This window comes from Akebia trifoliata, chromosome 5 (genome assembly GCF_017979445.1).
Source record: "Akebia trifoliata isolate Shusen 1 chromosome 5, ASM1797944v1, whole genome shotgun sequence".
Taxonomy (NCBI): domain Eukaryota; kingdom Viridiplantae; phylum Streptophyta; class Magnoliopsida; order Ranunculales; family Lardizabalaceae; genus Akebia; species Akebia trifoliata.
The window spans coordinates 25,408,765-25,425,366 of NC_141379.1; the positions used below are offsets into that span (position 1 = coordinate 25,408,765).

Below are 16,602 nucleotides of genomic sequence, written 5' to 3' on the forward strand. Positions count from 1 at the left end.
CAAATTGGCAAATCCAATACCATAGTTTTCTAGATTTCATATAAAAACTCATATTCTAAAAATAGTTTTAAAAAATAAGTATTTTTAGGGTTTGATCAAAGTTTTTGAAAATTGTACCAAACTCCCAAATTTAAAATTAAATTTTAAAGGTAAAAAAAATGAGTAGCGATCCAGAACGGTGCCCCCACTACAAAATGCGGACTTTTTAGAGGCGATTTATTTGGGCGGTTCTGTGAAGCGTCACCAATGGAGCAATATCAAGGGCAGTTTTGTATAAACACTACAAAATCGACTGGATTTAGAGGCAGAATTGGGGTTTCCTTTACAGGCTGTCGGAGAAAACGCCTCTAGAGGCAACATCCACTGGATTTAGAGGCGCGATTGGGGATTTCTTTACTGGCGGTTGGAGAAAACGCCTTCACTATAAAATCAACTGGATTTAGAGGCGCACTTGGGGTTTTCTTTACAGGCGGCTAGAGAAAACGCCTCTCACTTCCAAACCTGTGCGTGTTTAAGGGCGAAAACAGTCGACGATTTCGTGAAGCGCCGGCAAAAGACCACAAACAAAGGCAGTTTTATCAAAACGCCATCAAAGAGACGACAAACATAGGCGGTTTTTGTGTAAATGCCCTCAATAGATGACCAACAAAGGTGATTCTTAAGAAAACCCCGATGAGTCTCAATCCATTTTGGCACCAACGTTTCGGGTTCTTCTTTTTGGGCACAATATTTTTGCGGGGAACTCAAAATTTATCAATCTACCTCTCTTCCTCTGGTTCATACTCTTTCTCTCTCCCTTTCACACTCTCTCCCCATGTCTCATTTTGTCTCCCTCTCCCACTCTCTTTTTCGTCTATGTTAGGATTTCCATCTCTGCAAGAGTTCTATCTACTCGTAGTTGATTCTTTACCCTAGCTCTGCATATTTGAGGTTTGTGGAGTTTTTTTTTTTTTTGTTTTTTTTTCAGAGTCTCATTTATTTCGACATGATTTGCTTGCATGATCTACAACTTTGTGCTGCTGTAGCTTGTGTGTAAGTAATCCATATATGATGTCTAGAAGTTTTGTTAAATCATAGTATTTAAGCCATGAATCTTACCAAAAACTATTGAATCCCCTGCATGAATCACATTTACTATTTAGATGTAAATCTTACGATTCATATATCAATCATATTGTGAATTGAATCATATGATCTAAAATAGATCATGGGACTCAAATTTGTAATGTTTTTAGGGGGTGCAATGTATTTGCTCATGGAATTAAATTTTGGTATATATCCGAACAATTTATCAAAATATTTCAACTTATTTCAACTTCCATATAGCAGCTCTCTTTATTCTAGGTCTGGAGGTTTTTTCTACTATTTATTTATTTTTACCTAAAAGATACCTTCTATAATATTAGTCATATTTTTTTTTATTAAATTTTTTTTTGTGAATCTCTAATAAAAAAACCATTTGTATCAATTTTCAAACTGGTACAAAAGTAAATTCAATCTCCATTTTAAGAAAAATAAATAATTACCAAAATAAGTATATATCATTTTCTTAATTATCTTTGTTTTAATTATTAGTTCTAGGTATTCAATTCCTTGAGTGGTTTGAAGGTTTTCTCACAGATGTTCGATTCAGACCTGAGTATTGTTGAGTTCTCTCAGGTGTTCACATGGCACGATGAGTTTTAGGATTTTTTAGAGATTCATTATTTAACTGTTTTAATCATCTGTTTTTGCATCTTTTTGTTATTTGATTCATTGAATGATTTCGAGAATGGGAAGAAAAAACACTTTCTTGGAGCTCCCACTATCATTATCCACAATATTACCAACCAATTCATGTTTAATTTCTTCATTTCTATGATCATTTACATGAATTAATTCATGTTTAGTTTCTTCATTTTTTAATTTTTTCAACTACAATTCTATGAAGTAAATGTTAGCTTTCATTAATTTGATATTTTATTATATAGATTTTTTTCCTAATATAAGATTATCGATATGGAAATATGTTATATGGACAGAAGAAACATCTTGAACTAGATTGAGGTCCTCATTTGAGCCACGTGGGTCCTGATTAGAGGTTTTGAAAATGGATCATGTGCTCCCAAATTTAAAGTTTAAATCCAATAGTGAATTTTTTAAATAGAATTCTTAAGATTTTGTGTTTTTAGATCCATGAGGCAGCTGATCATGTTTTTTGTGTCACGTGGATGTACTATCCATATAGATGTTTGAGGTACCTCGAGTTTTCAACCTTCTGCCTTCTATGTTCTTAAATTTTTTTTAATGTTTATATTGGCACTCTTACCATTTGAATGCCAACTTAAAATTTTATTTGTTAAGGTAGATTCTAAGACTTATCCGTTTATGGATTTGGATACAACTTCCAACTAAGAAGGCTTTAATTGATTACTTTAAATTGATATTTCACAGCTATTGTCGCAATTGGCGGGCTTGTCCATAAGTTCTTCTTGGGTAGAACTTAAGTTCATCCATTGGAGGAGAGCAAATTTGTTTATTTTCTTTTCTGGTGTTCCCTTATAGGTTGTTCAATTCAATTAATTTGGATTTATTTGACCCCTACACTTTTGTAAATATTTAAGACCTCTCTTTAAATTTTCCAAATGATGACATCTCCCTTGACCTCATCAATGTAATTAACCACCAAAAGAGATCTCTTGTCTAAATAGAAAGAGTAACACATATAGATGAATGTAACCGTACGTATCCAATTGAATGTAACGGTGCGTATCCTAGGTGTAATTATTGTTTCGTCAATCGTCACTTTTGAGGTATGAAATCTGCTATATCTCAATTTATATAAATTTACTAAATAAACATCTTCAATTGTATGGTGCTTATTAGTTAGATCTCATTTGTTAGTTTGGCTCATTGGTACCATTGCACCCAACCCAACTTTGGTTGAACCAATGAGCCTCATACCTGACTGATTTTATAATATTTCTCTTAACATAGCCTATGTTTATAGGCTACCTAACTCTAACCTTTTGTTTTTTTTTTTTTTTCTTTCTATAGACCATTCTTATTCTCTTTTTTGGGTTTTCTATATAATTCTTGATAGTTATAATATTATTTGGGTAAATGCATTGATTGTTGATAAGGTCCCAATTATTCGATTTTGGGACCGTAATTGCATTAAGATTACCATTGCATAAATGTTAGTTCCTTTAAATAATTGCAAAATTATTTTATTTATCCAAATTAATAAAGCTAATGATATATTAGTGTTAATTGTAGCGCACGTGGAAGCCAACAAATCGCGAAACAATTACGGTTACAATACACGAGTCGAAGGGAAGTTTCCAGAAAAATCTCGGTCGATTTGGGCGCCACGTCACCGCGCCGCGGCTAGGTATGACCGCGCCGCGGTCATCTCGAGGAATTTGTCTTCGAGATTTTTACAGAAACTTCTAGAAGCTTCGGTGGTTGTAACTGATTGGGTAGTTCGAAGCAAATCATCCGAAAAGTTGACCCGATTACCCGAATACAAATGTTATAAATTGGGGGCTCTTCTCTTCTTCTCTTGTTCCATAAGTTTTGATTTTTTCTTCTTTTAATTTTCTGTAATTTTTCCTTTTGGTGAGATCTTGAGTGTAGTGAGAACATCAAGAGTAAGCCATTGGCTCTATTGTAACTCTTTTGAGAGATCCATTCAAGAAGGAATCAAGTTGCATCTTCATCTTCTTCTCCCATCTTCTCTTTGCTTTTTAGTATTGTTGCAATATGATCCTTGCGATGATCGGCTAGATCCTCTTTAGAGAGATCAATGATGCCGAAGCAAGTTTATCCCTCTAATGTAGTTTTAATTCCTTATTTTGCTTACATGTTTACTATTCTAGAAATTCTACTTTGATTAGATGATCTACTTATATTTTTGATTCAAACTTTGATAGCCATTACTTAGATAAGCTCAAGAACGGCTATGCTTTGTGAAGAATCTGAATATAAGCTAGGCAATCTCAATTAAATCTGAATTTTCATGAATGTCTCTTGGTTACCTTTAATAATTAAACCGCTCCACCTTCCGATCCATGAGCAATGACTTGCTACATGGATTGAGTTATTCTTGGAATTGATCTACATTATGGATAGTTTGTGAAGGCTACATTGAACTCTCTAATCTCCCTTTCTTTTATCTTCAACCTCTAGTTTCTGTTTTAAATAGAATTGCAAGTTTATTTCCATCTTATTTGTGCAACAAATCAGTTTTGTTTTTAAATCAATCTGTTTCAAAGCTTTGTTTTGGTTTCTAATCGAATGAATATTTGAATCTTCGTTGTCCCTGTGGAACGAATTCGACTTGCCCAAAGTCCATTTCTTAATCTCTATTTCTGCATTTATTTAGCAAGATCTACAACCGATCAATTGTATTAAGTAGTTACTAGAATGGTACTTAGGACGAGTCTAAGGTTATTGTTATTGTTATTGGATGGCTTATAATAAATAGTACACAATGAATTCTAAGGTTATTGTTATTTCTATTTATTAACATATTAAGATTTTCATTAAAATAAATGATGAATATGCAATGGAGGAAATGGGAAAATTTGAGATACTTTTTACTCCGTATAGTGTTTCCCATCATTGTAGTGATTGCTTAAAGGGTTGTGGTTGCAATATTATACTTTTCAATTTTTAGTTCATCTTGCTCCTCTGATAAAGCATATTCTAATGTCATCATGATTCCTATGGTGTGTGTTGTTTGGTTGTAGTTCATTTCTTTGTTCTTTGATAGTGTAATAATTCTACTAAGAATATTTAGTTGGTTTGTACCTCCATAGATCCATGAAGGACATCATAAGCTATGTTTGTATTATTGTTTCATATGTTTTTGAGTTGGCATGAGTCTTTGTCTGGACTATGGGAAATATTGATTACAACACTTCCTGATTGCCTATTTTTATTGGTTTCGTTGTCAATGTTGTTGTTGGAAGGCTGTTGAAGATCTACTTTTGTGAGAACTCTTCCTTGATTGAAGGTGTTGTTGTTAGGGCTGCTGAAAGGTCTATATTTATGACGTTCTCTTCATCAAGTTTTGTTGCATAGCTTTAAAGTTTTATCAAATGGATTGAAGATTCATACAATACTTCTTGGGAGTATACAATAGCTTTTACCTTGTTTTTCCTATATACATTCTAGCTCCCTATGCTTTGTGCTCTCCATAATGTCCTATATCATACGTGAGTGGCTAAGGTTTCACTTCCCCTATTCGGTAAATGATGTCTTAATCAACAAAGGAAACAAGAAGTAAAAATATTAGTTATGCCTTTGTGTGTGTGTGTGTGTGTTCTCTGAGACATGAAACATATACACTATTTGCTTCTCTTTCTGTTTCTCATAGATCACACCATGAATTTGATATGGCCGCTGCTATTTCATTGTCTAATACGTACGCGGATGTTTCATTATCAATAGAAGAATATTCAGAACAAGAGGATGGGGAAGAGGAAGATGATGAAGTTGAGTATGAGGACGAGGACGCGGACGCGGACGAGGATGGACAGAATTTTCAAATTGAATCTCAGACTGATTGACGGTATGATTTCTGTAAATGTGTTATGTTGTCTTTAATTATATTTGAAAGTAAGATAATCTATTTAAATTCATATTACTCTTAAGCAGCTAGAAGGGAGAAGGTTCAATCGTGTAGGCCTTCAACCAATCAGGATATTGTTTCTCATCTTGAAAATATGGGATTTAAATATATTCATAGTTAGAAAAACTGCTATGAACACTTCCAATGCATAGGGGTAGACAAAGCAACGAATTGGGTGTTCTCTCACATGGAAGATATAGCAACTAGCTATGGCGTTGGTAATTAATTCATTTGAGCATCTTGTGTTGCTTTAACACACTTCACTCTGCTGTAGATTTTGGCTGCAATGATGTTATACACCTTTGTTTTATTAGTAAAACTAATTTTAATGAGATAAGTCATTATTAGGTGATAACGGGAAATTCAACACCTTTTAAAGTGTGCCATTGTTTGGCCTAACCACCTAGAAGGTCCATCTCCACCCAAATATCTCAAAACATTGGACAAGTAATCAGCTAAGTACTCTGCAGCTATTTATTCATCCTTCGTGAAAGTTTTGTACGTGGGAAAATTTAGATCCACTCTTCACTACCTTCCCTTCTATGATTCTATACAATACCCAGCAACGCTGCTATTTATTCTTTTAGAGTCCATGCACAATTTATGCCAAAATGTGTTGACTTTCTAATAATTCAGTCCATTTCATACCTTGGAATATTACTTCATATTTTCATAACTCATGATTTTGAATTAGTCCCCATCCTTGAGAAAGAAGGGTCGTGGTAGAAACTGTTGTTGAACCTCTGATCAACCAAATGGAGAAGCATCTGCTGAACCTCGACCACCACTAACTTCTGCACATAGACTTGCAGCCTCTACGTCATACATTTGGGAGGGAAGCTAATGCTTGCAGGTCCATATTTTTCTGGAGGTGGTTGACAAATTCAGCAATCTAATTGGTTCAGTGTATTTTCTGGATGGTGATTTTGCAAACAATTTGGTGTCAGAGCTTATACAAAATGTATGTTCTTGGTTTCTTCATTATGGATGCCTGATTAAGATCGAACAAAGGTTACATTATAGATAACTTCAAAGATAGTTTTCATGGAAAAATGCTGGTTTCCTTAGTTTGTTTTATGTTCTAATTGAGTTTAGGTTTCTATTCCCCATTCAAAATCAGATTTTCAAGTAGGTTCGTTTTCTATGAATCATTCTCAGGCCATTCAATTTGAGTGTCTCATGTATTATACTGTGTTTGATTTTTGAATTGGATTGAAATTTTTGATTTAATGTATTAAATCATCTCCTCTAAATGATCACAAATAAGACATGTATTACTTGACCTTTTACCTCAGAAGAATGTATGCTAAATCATAGCTAACATGAAAGAATACCACATTAGTGCTTCCATGTTTGCATCTGTTTCAAGCTTCACCTTTCTCTACTTTACTACAGCTTGTAGTTTTTATGATGATTTCATATATTGGCTTTCTTTCAGTTATCATAACGATTGGAGATTGCAAATAATAGAAAATTTTCTTTTATGTCATTCCGAACCATTTACTGTTGAATTTATCAGAAATTATTTGTTCCATAGAGAGCAGAAAGGCAATGGCTTGGAACTGTTCAAGAATGAATCTATATTGTCATATTTGCCCATTTTTTGACTTGTTTTTAAGTGCCATAATGAAGAAAATATCAACATAACTTACTATATTCCTTGATGGTTGTGGTTAACAGTTATATAGCCTCTGATATGGTGAAGCTCGATATCCTCCTAAATTTGCAACCAGTAGGTGCTATGGCGACCATTGTTCACAAACTGAAGGCACAACGGGTTGGTCGTGAACTAGTGGATAAGCTGAAGAAATTCATTGACAGGTTTAACATAACTAAGCTTATTCAGAGTGCATTCTCAGATTTCCACTTAACCTTCTATTGCCTAATGAGTCTAACATTTCTTCAATTATTTTTTATTGTAAACCTAACCTCCTTTAAATGTACCAGAATCCCAACTTCAGAACCAAAAACAAACTGTCACACTGGTACACAGAACTCCTTTTTCAATTATTTGGGCACACAAATACCAAAACATATAATTTAACAACATAAAAACACACCCGTGCGAAGATTTCAACCCACTTTGATGCTTTTTGAAATGTAGAAATTGTATCACCTCCAATGTCTCTTTCAACTTCACTTACCCGGCATCAAGTCCATTGAAAAGCCTAGCAACTTATTCATAATGAGACTACATCAGGTTCATATCGAGCAAGAAAAATATTAGGAAAGTTTTTTTTGGTAAACATTAGCAAAGTAAATAAGATAAATGTGGCACAATATACCTTGTAATTTTTGCAGGCAGGACACTTGCAAAAACAATGGTATGTGATTAATATTTGGGTTGTGTCTAAAACTTGACATTTTTTATACGCTCCCAATAGTGGCAAATGATAGAAACTACCAAAAACGAGTTACATGCGGTCGAAGTTTTGGAAGGACTCGACACTCTTGCCAATCTGACCATCTTTGGAGAAACACTCATTCCTTCAGCCCAGGCACCACAAAGCACCCTCGTTACATGCATTTTTTGTATCTAGCGATTAGTACCTTTAACAAATGTGAGTGTTGCAACATAAACTGTTCAATTATATCCTTGCCTAAGTTTTATGCACATACAGGGCATACCTGCAAATAGCAATGCAACAGTGACAACTAGTGAGAATAGAACCCAAATCTATAATATCATCACATATATTTTACCAATTAAGATATTGAGTCCAGTTATTTATCTAGCTGAGTTACCTCAGCCAAATGTTCTATCCATAAAACGGCATTAGTATCAAAAGGGCAAGTTGTGAAGGTCAAGTCCCTATAGAGAAGGAAAGGTCTCCTTAGACTGTAGACTCTATTTGTATCTGCACTTTGATTTGTTGTACTTGAAATGGAAAGAAATTAAAAGGATTTATGCATGACCAATTTGACAAGCTTGCGTGTACTGGCCAAGTCTTAGAATAGGGTAATTTTAAGCTTACGTGGACTGCTTATATACTAAGTGAAAAGAGAGGAAGGTTCAAGAGGATTTGTGTCTACTGTGGGAGTAGAGTTGGGTACAAGACTACATTCGGTGATGCAGCTCTTGAGCTTGGTAAACAAATGGTAATTAAAAAAATTGTGAATATGATGCCCAGTAAGGAAATATAATTAGTACTTTTCTTTTATATTTTTTTTCTTCCTCCTTTTCTTTTGAATTTAATGAATTGGTGTTGTTTTGTTCCCAAGTTGAGAAAAAATTTGATTTGGTTTATGATGGGGGAAGTATTGGTTTAATGGGTTTGATTTCTCAAGCAGTTTTTGATGGTGGCTGTCATGTTCTTAGGTATATATTCTTGTTTAATAATTACATTACTGGTTTCTTTTTTTTCTCAATTGATCATATTTTCAATATTTCTTAGAGAAATGTAGCTATCTATAAAAGTTACTTGTTTTGTGTCCTATTGCCTTTGTTTTAGAATAATTCCTAAGGCTCTCCTGCCATTGGAGGTACTGTGTTATCCCCACTTTCATTTGTTTTCTGATTTATATATAATTAATAAACTGAATTCAAAATCTAGATTTCAGGAGAAACCATTGGAGAAGTGAAGACAGTTGCAGATATGCATGAAAGGAAGTCGGAAATGGCGAAACATGCTGATGCTTTCATTGCTCTTCCGTGTTTATTCCAACTCAACCCATGATTTGATGAGGAAAAAGGAATCCTCTAGAGGAGGTTTGTTGATCAGAAGCATGGTATCTACGTTTACAAATTTTTCTCTTTTCTTTTTTCCTTTCGATAGCTACATTTGTAAATTTAGATGGTGAAGTTATGTGGACTCCAACCAAATGGAACTACCAGTGCTATGATTGTCAACTGAAATATGACACTGAAGTGTATCTCCTAATGATGGTGTATACGATTTATGACTTTAAGGTCATTATGTGATCACATATTTGCTCAACGGTCAATTTCGACTGTTGGAAACCTACTTATATGAACACCCCATTCCCCCCCCCCCCCTCCATTCTGATAACACTTAGCTTATTTTTACTCTAATTTAGGTTCATTTCTACTCTCATTTAAGCTAATTTCTAACTACATTCTCTACCTTTCCTTTTCCTTCTTTAAGCTCATTTAGTTAATTAATATATTTTTTAAATATCAAAATGATCAAAACATTGAAATAGTTTGCATATTTTGACATAGTGTTTGTGTATATATATATTTGCACAACTTGTAACTTTCTGGAGCAATATTCAAAAATATGTTGACATAAACCAAAAGATAGGGTGTGAATGCAAATAAAAAACATTATAAAGTATAATTCTTATCAGATAATTTTTCAATCACATCTCGTGTTATTACATTATAATTCTCAATTTTTCTTCTCTTATTATTATAATTTTATGTGATATTTCTAGGTGAATCAAAAGATGATGAAATCAACTCTTATCAAGGACCTCTATGGAGAAATTGACCGGCTTAAAGCAGGTAATGTGCTTTTCCCATTCCTGTGGTTTGTGAAGAACATATATGATATGCTCTTGACATTTCTTAAAATTCATCAACAACTGCTTGCTTTCTATAGAGGTTTAAACATACAAAAGAGAGTTCTGATTTCATTCTTGGGCTTCTTGATATGCTCGGGGAAGAAGTGCATGGGCTTGAAAGCCACACAAATGGCGTTCATGAGATTCAACAAAAGAGCATTACTGAATTTCAGAGAGCTTACGAGGTATTATTTCAGTATCTTAGGTGCAGAAAAGTGATTCTGTCTTTGCCCTGTCTGATTTTCAAGCTTAACAATTGCAGGAGCAGTCAACTTCAGAATCAGAGAGACTTTTGGCCGATATGACAAATCTAGTGTCGATCCAAATTTGTCGACAAAAAGAGCTGGTATGTTTCGCGACTTATTATATTATCATGCCTTTCTTTTTGGTCTGGTTTCTCCATAAAATGGGTGATGGCCGGGCCTGCAGGTGGAGACAAGACTTGCTGATTTGAGTGATTCTAATATCGAAAAAGGCATTTTTGGACAAGCACACTTCGTCAATGGTGAGTATCACCTCTGACGCTAAAAGAAAATGGCAGGAGTTCTCCATTCAAGCTAAGAGTGATGTGAAAGATAGTGTAGATTTTTCTGCTGCCAAACATTGTCATATGGAGTCACTCTTTCAACAATGGTCAGTTTTCTCTATTGGGCTGTTCTAAATGAGGAACCTTTTATCTTTTGTCGTGAACTGGGTTCTTGCCTTATCCATTTCTTCACTGCTTTATGTGTCAAAAAAAAAAATATATATATATATATATATATATATATATATATATATTTGATAAGTATGTGTCAAATCTTTTAAATGCCATACTAATCTTCTTGGGTTGTTCTAGTGTAAGTACTGTTGAAACTGCTTCTAAGCACTAGAAAAGAACATGTGAATCTGTTAGCGAGAAGGACAGTGAACAGGTTTCAGCCATTGAGTTACTTGTCAGGTAAATTAGAGATTCCATTTATTTCTTTGTTAGCTTGCTCTTTGTTCCCGGATCAACAAAAGAATCTGTTTTACTTTCTATTATACACTAAAATTTTTTATTTTAATTCGCGTCATATGAAGCATTTGTTATTTTACAACATTAGAGGCGGTTTTGAACTGCCTCTAATGTTGTTGTTTTTTTTAAACTAATTTGTTATTAGGGGCGGTTTTCAAATTGCCTCTAAAATATAAAAACCGCCCTTAAATAACAATATTTAGAGGCGATTTTAAAACTGCCCTTAAATTATTATTATTAGAGGCGGTTTTCAAATAGCTTCTAAAATATAAGAACCGCCCTTAAATTATATTCTTTAGAGGTGGTTTTTAAACCGCCATTAAATTATTATTATTAGAGGCGATTTTCAAATAGCCTCTAAAAATATAAAAAACACCCTTAAATCATTATTTAGAGGTGGTTTTAGAACCGCCTTTAGTTGGCCACTAAAAGGAATCAGCGACGCCACTATAGTAGGCGGTTTGACTAAACCGCCCTTAAATATATTGGAGGCGGTTTAGTTGAAATTGGTGGCAGTTTAAAACCGCCTCTAAATACCTCATATTTTGTAGTGAAAGGGCTTCCCAAGGCAAAATCAGCGATAAGAGAACCGATTTTAAGGGTGGAATTAAATAGGTGATTTTGTGAACCACCATAAAAATCATAAATCGAGGCTACTTTTTTTTCAATACGTCATTAAAGGGATGAAGAATTGAGGTGATTTTCGTGTAAATACCCTCTATAGTTGGCGCTTTCGTGGTCTCCATTTTTGTTATCTTAGGGATTTAGGTGTAGATTGAGGTAGATCCGCACCTTTGACCCTTAGCCATTTTTAAAAGAAAGCAAGTGTATGCATTTGATGGACTTATTGAGAGAAGATCACCTCTAAAGAGGTTTACTCTCTAGCTTTATTGCCACCAAAGAAGTAAAATAATAAATACTAAGAAACTTAAAAGTGCAGTTAGAGTAAAGAGATTGGAACATCTACACTATAAATTTAAATAACATAGACATAAAAGAAGAAAGGAAAAACCTAAACTAGTATTCTCAAAGAGCTTATTGAGAGCTGCTTATAGGAGGAGATTGCCTATAGGAGATCTTACTCTCTACCTCCTCACAAAACATATCTAAGATCTACATTATTGTAAAGAAATAAAATATGAAATAAACTTGTTAAAATGTAAAATGGGGGGGGGAGGGGGGGAGGGGTGTTAGATAGAAGGGGGAGTTTAGAAAGGAAGAAATGAGGGTTCAGCCCCCACCTTGGTTTTCTTCTTCTTCTTTCTCCTTGGTTTGAACTTCTTGGATGTTTTTAAGAGGTTTGGGTAGAATTTTTTATCACCTTTAGCTTCCCTTTTCTTCTTTGAAGAGAGATTTGAACAAAAATTTGGATTCTTCTTCCTCTTCCATTTACCTTGAATAAGAGTCCTATCTATAGGAGTTTGCGAAACCCTTGAGGATAAAATTGTCTCAAATCATGGAGTTCTTAATATTTACCACAAAACCTCAATGCAAAGTGTTATTTCCAACTTCTAACCTTGGCCTTGATGGCCATTTTTCTCTAGTTGAGTCTTATCGATTTTGATCATCAATGGGTATGATGGTAAGCATTCCTAAAGCTCTAGAGAATTCTTAATAAAAGTTAATAGGGTCTTAAAACCTTGATCTTGAGTCAATTGAGAAGAAAACAACCAAAATGGCATGAATTAGGTAGAAGGATTTTGACTTTTTTAGTCATTTTCCCTGAGAGCATCTCTAATAAATTAGGGATAGGTTGGTCATTAGGCACAAGTTCTAAAGAGTTCTCTTGGGTGGACAAATTAGTCAATAACTATGGAATTTGATCATTTTACATTGAATGCTATGGCAGTTCTTTGAATAGTGAAGAATTTAGAAGGGGTAAAAGGGAAATTAACTTCTAATGTGTCTCAACAAATCCAAGGTTAATGGGGTAATTGGCCTCAAGTATAGACCAACTTAACCAAAGGTCCTTGTTAAAAGACTTATCGAATTACTACAAAGAAAAACAAAAACATTATTAAGGCAAATAAAGCAAGGTAAAATGGTAAAGTTTTCTTGAGGAATAAACAATTAACATGAGGTTTAAAGGGTAATTAACAAATTCGAATGCATATGGGCCTCCTAGCTGTCTAATAGAAATGCCTTAGGTGACTAATGGCTAGTGCAAAATTCCCTTCTGACCATTGGTCACCTCCATACTGTTCAAAATTTCCTTTTGACCATTGGTAACCTATGGTTTGGCTAAAAATTAAGTTTGGTCGTAGGTTACCTCCATATTGTGTACAACAAAGCTTCTAGCCATTGGTAACCTATGGCCAGGCTAAAAAATTAAGCCTGGCCATAGGTCACCTCCATATTGGGCCAAAATCACAAATTTGGTTAGTCTGTTGGATCAACGTGAGGCCCTCGCGATCATTTGAAAATTGACTATAGTCGAATCCTTTCTAAGAATATTTTCGGTACTCTCAACCTCGATTTAGGCAAAAATGAGGTGTCTACAACTAGACAATGATGATATTTAGGAAGATAATGTAGAGACAGCACCAACCGTTGAGGGGACTATGGCACTGGTCTATAAGGATCCAATAGTATGTAAACGGTTATCTAGAGTTGAAACACAACTAGTAGGGTATCAGGCGATGCAACAAGAGGTGGCAAACAATGGTTACGGTGCGCTGCGGAGCAGGGCGGATTTCTAAAGTTATTGTAGTCCATTGAAGGCTCAAATTTTTGGAAAGATGGTTACGGTAGTGGAGAGTCGGCCAAAGGAGAAGAACATGATAGTTCTGCTACAAAAGATGTCACATAGATGAAAATCGGAATCGATGTTCAAGAGATAGTGGTTCGAAAAGAACTTGATGTTCAATATATCAGTACTGAAGATCAAGTGGTTGACATTTTCACAAAAGGTCTTTCTACTATTTAATTTCAAAGATAAAAGGACAAACTAATAGTTCGTCAACGACCCATCAACTTGCGACGGTGTATTAGAGAAGATCTTTGTGTGAAGCACCAAATCAATCCCTTTGAAGCATCAGATCAATCTCTTCAAAATAGAACTGGATATTGGGCTTATCTTGAACCAATTGTTACATGAATCAGTTTTGAATCCCTTGTAATCTTCCATTTAATCTGGTTGTAATCCCTTGTAATCCTCCAATGATTCTTCTGTAAATTTGTATATAATAGATTGAGAGAATAGTCCACAACTCAGGCTTTGGGATTGGATAATTCCATTAAAATCCTCGTCTTGATTTACTTTAAATGATAGGTAGTTGTATGATGAGCATCAATCAAAGAAAGAAATGTAGGGATCCAAGATCTTTCATGGACTTTAACAATTGAAATTAATCCATGACGATAATGCCATCTACATGTATCAAAAGAATAATTTTCTTGCCAAATCCAATAATAATAATAAAAAAATAAATAATTGATTGTTGGTTAAAGAGTCGGCCTCAAATTTTCTTTCCCTCTGGAAAAATTATTTTCCGAATTCTTAGTAAATAGTTAACTATTTTCCCAATTTCTTAGTAAATTTTCTTGCCCTTTGGAAATATTATTTGCTGTAGGAAAATTTTCGAGAAAGTCTAATTTTTGAGAAAATGTGATTTTTCAGCATTTGAATCGTCTTTTGCCAGCAATTTATCTATCATTTTATTAGACTTTAAAAAAATGATTTTCCCATTAGAACATAAAATTTGAGGCAATCTTACTCTTTCACCGACTAGAAAAAAGACTTTAGACATTACTTATTTCATGATATCTATAAGAAAAAAGTTGTAAAATTATTTGCATGACATGTGATTTTCCTATAAAAAAAACTCTAAAAGTGTGAAATTAAACCCAATAAGGGGCTAAAATGAAAATAACCTTTGCTTTATTTAATACATAATTCAATAGCAAAGTAGATATTAACATTTAAGGGTCCAGATACAACGTGTATATCATTTGCAGGAAACAGAGGAGCCATCCTTGAGATGAAGAGTGCAATGTTTTGGAGCTAAACAGCAGTTGCATTTAGGAGGGAGGTGCTTGTCGCCCGTAGACAAGCAAGTCATATACTTCACGTTTAAGCAATATTGTGGGCACACCTTGTCAGCCACACCGCTCTGGCTCACCAACAACATCACCATTCCTATCCATCAAACGAAGAAAATCAGAATTAATTAAAAAATAAATAGTTCAGACCGAATCCAATGCGTCCAATTAGATTTTGTAATAAAATTGGTTTGTTAATGAACCAATATTTTTTGTGAACCATTTTATAATATATTGTGATAATCTATTAATAATCAAAATGATTGGGATCTCTAGACTCGTGAAAGTAAACTCATATGTTCACACACAATCCCAAGTGTGTAAAATACTAATCCAACTGCCATGATTTATCTTCGAGCTTCATGCTATATTTTTGGGATACTTATTTTATCTTGACTCCTGGATTTTGCATGTACATGGTTAGGATTGTGAGTGATCCACATACTTTCAAAATGACTCACACTGGTTACCCACACAGGATTTAAAATGTTTGTATTGTTGAATTTTTTTTTTTTTTTGCTTAGTTATAAATTCAAGAATAAGCTAATGTTTGGCAATAATGACAAGAAATTCAGCACCTAATCATCTCCAGCTAGTAAACCTGGCAAATATAACAAGGAAAAAAAGAGGAAAAAGAAAGCAAACCATAGGCAAGGAGAAGACCGAAGACAGAAGCCTTGCTTGGAGCCATTTCTTCTTACTGGTTTGAGAGATGAAGGCTGTTTGTTCTATCTTTATAGATAAAATCAAATGGGCTTTGGGTCAAAGTCTACTAACTGTGCAGTTGTGATAATTAATTTCGTTTGGACCATTTTTGCGAGAAATGGTTTGCGAGTTACAATCAATGAGTTATTAGTTTGACCTAAGAGCCTTAGTTTCACCGCTATAGATCCTCTACTCCAGTACTCCTTCATTTAGAATATCGTTACGACCCCAAGTCTTATTTTTCAATACGTGGCATACTCTATTAGGCCCACTAACCCATGAACGTTCATCACACCCACCACTTTTCCACTTTGGTGATCTTAAACCCCAAAATTCAACCTCCTTTGTACATTTTAGTAGAACCTTTTATCATGGGCATTCTTCCATCGATGAGGCTAATTTTTAGTACAGTTCAACAAAAAGGAGACTAGTGCCCTTTTTTCCTATAATTCCCTGTAGTGCTTATCAATGGTTGAGATCATACCTCATCATCAAAATAACAATTTCCCTTCGTTTAAATTTGTGAGTTCAATAGTCATTTGCTATCTTACTTTTGATCAGGTCGGTAATAATTTTATTATTATTTAAAAGATATCTAGTTTAGGCCATGAATCCAATAGGATTGTGCTGCTTACTTCTTGTGTGTACGTGTGTTACTTTGTCCATTGTAGAAAAGGTGATACATGAAAAGCGTGGCACAAAGGATCTCCTCCAC

The 16,602-nt window shown here is 34.3% G+C and overlaps 1 protein-coding gene and 1 long non-coding RNA gene across 17 annotated transcripts; one reads left to right on the forward strand and one right to left on the reverse strand.

The window, feature by feature from the left end:
- The first annotated feature begins 225 nt into the window (after nt 1-225).
- Nucleotides 226-12,256, forward strand: LOC147401776 (kinesin-like protein KIN-5C). Of its 16 annotated transcripts, none has more exons than XR_015178688.1 (8): nt 226-775; nt 863-930; nt 5,440-8,936; nt 9,172-9,326; nt 10,016-10,085; nt 10,183-10,329; nt 10,407-10,490; nt 10,574-10,957. XR_015178688.1 is itself a non-coding variant. In XM_086443178.1 (8 exons), exons 5-8 carry the CDS (start codon nt 10,059-10,061, stop codon nt 10,664-10,666), a joined length of 351 nt encoding a protein of 116 aa, XP_086299304.1. In that variant the 5' UTR covers nt 234-930; nt 5,437-5,557; nt 7,298-8,936; nt 9,172-9,326; nt 10,016-10,058; the 3' UTR covers nt 10,667-10,953. The 16 variants fall into 16 exon arrangements, 5 of the variants coding, with proteins under 5 accessions (XP_086299304.1, XP_086299303.1, XP_086299306.1 ...); XR_015178692.1 differs by having other exon boundaries at nt 226-651; XR_015178687.1 differs by having other exon boundaries at nt 227-775; nt 5,437-8,936.
- Nucleotides 12,257-15,004: 2,748 nt separating this feature from the next.
- Nucleotides 15,005-15,960, reverse strand: LOC147401777 (uncharacterized). The gene is made up of 2 exons (XR_015178695.1): nt 15,828-15,960; nt 15,005-15,279 (listed from the first exon to the last, which is right to left on the reverse strand). It is a non-coding gene; the product is annotated as an uncharacterized LOC147401777 (long non-coding RNA).
- Between the last annotated feature and the right edge of the window lie 642 nt (nt 15,961-16,602).

Bases quoted from the DNA above. Each gene is read 5' to 3' on its own strand.
- LOC147401776 (XM_086443177.1), top strand. From the start codon at position 10,059: ATGGAGAAATTGACCGGCTTAAAGCAG. The intron at 10,086-10,182 runs GTAATGTGCTTT...TGCTTTCTATAG, and splicing joins AATTGACCGGCTTAAAGCAG to AGGTTTAAACATACAAAAGA. The intron at 10,491-10,573 runs GTATGTTTCGCG...CCGGGCCTGCAG, and splicing joins TTTGTCGACAAAAAGAGCTG to GTGGAGACAAGACTTGCTGA.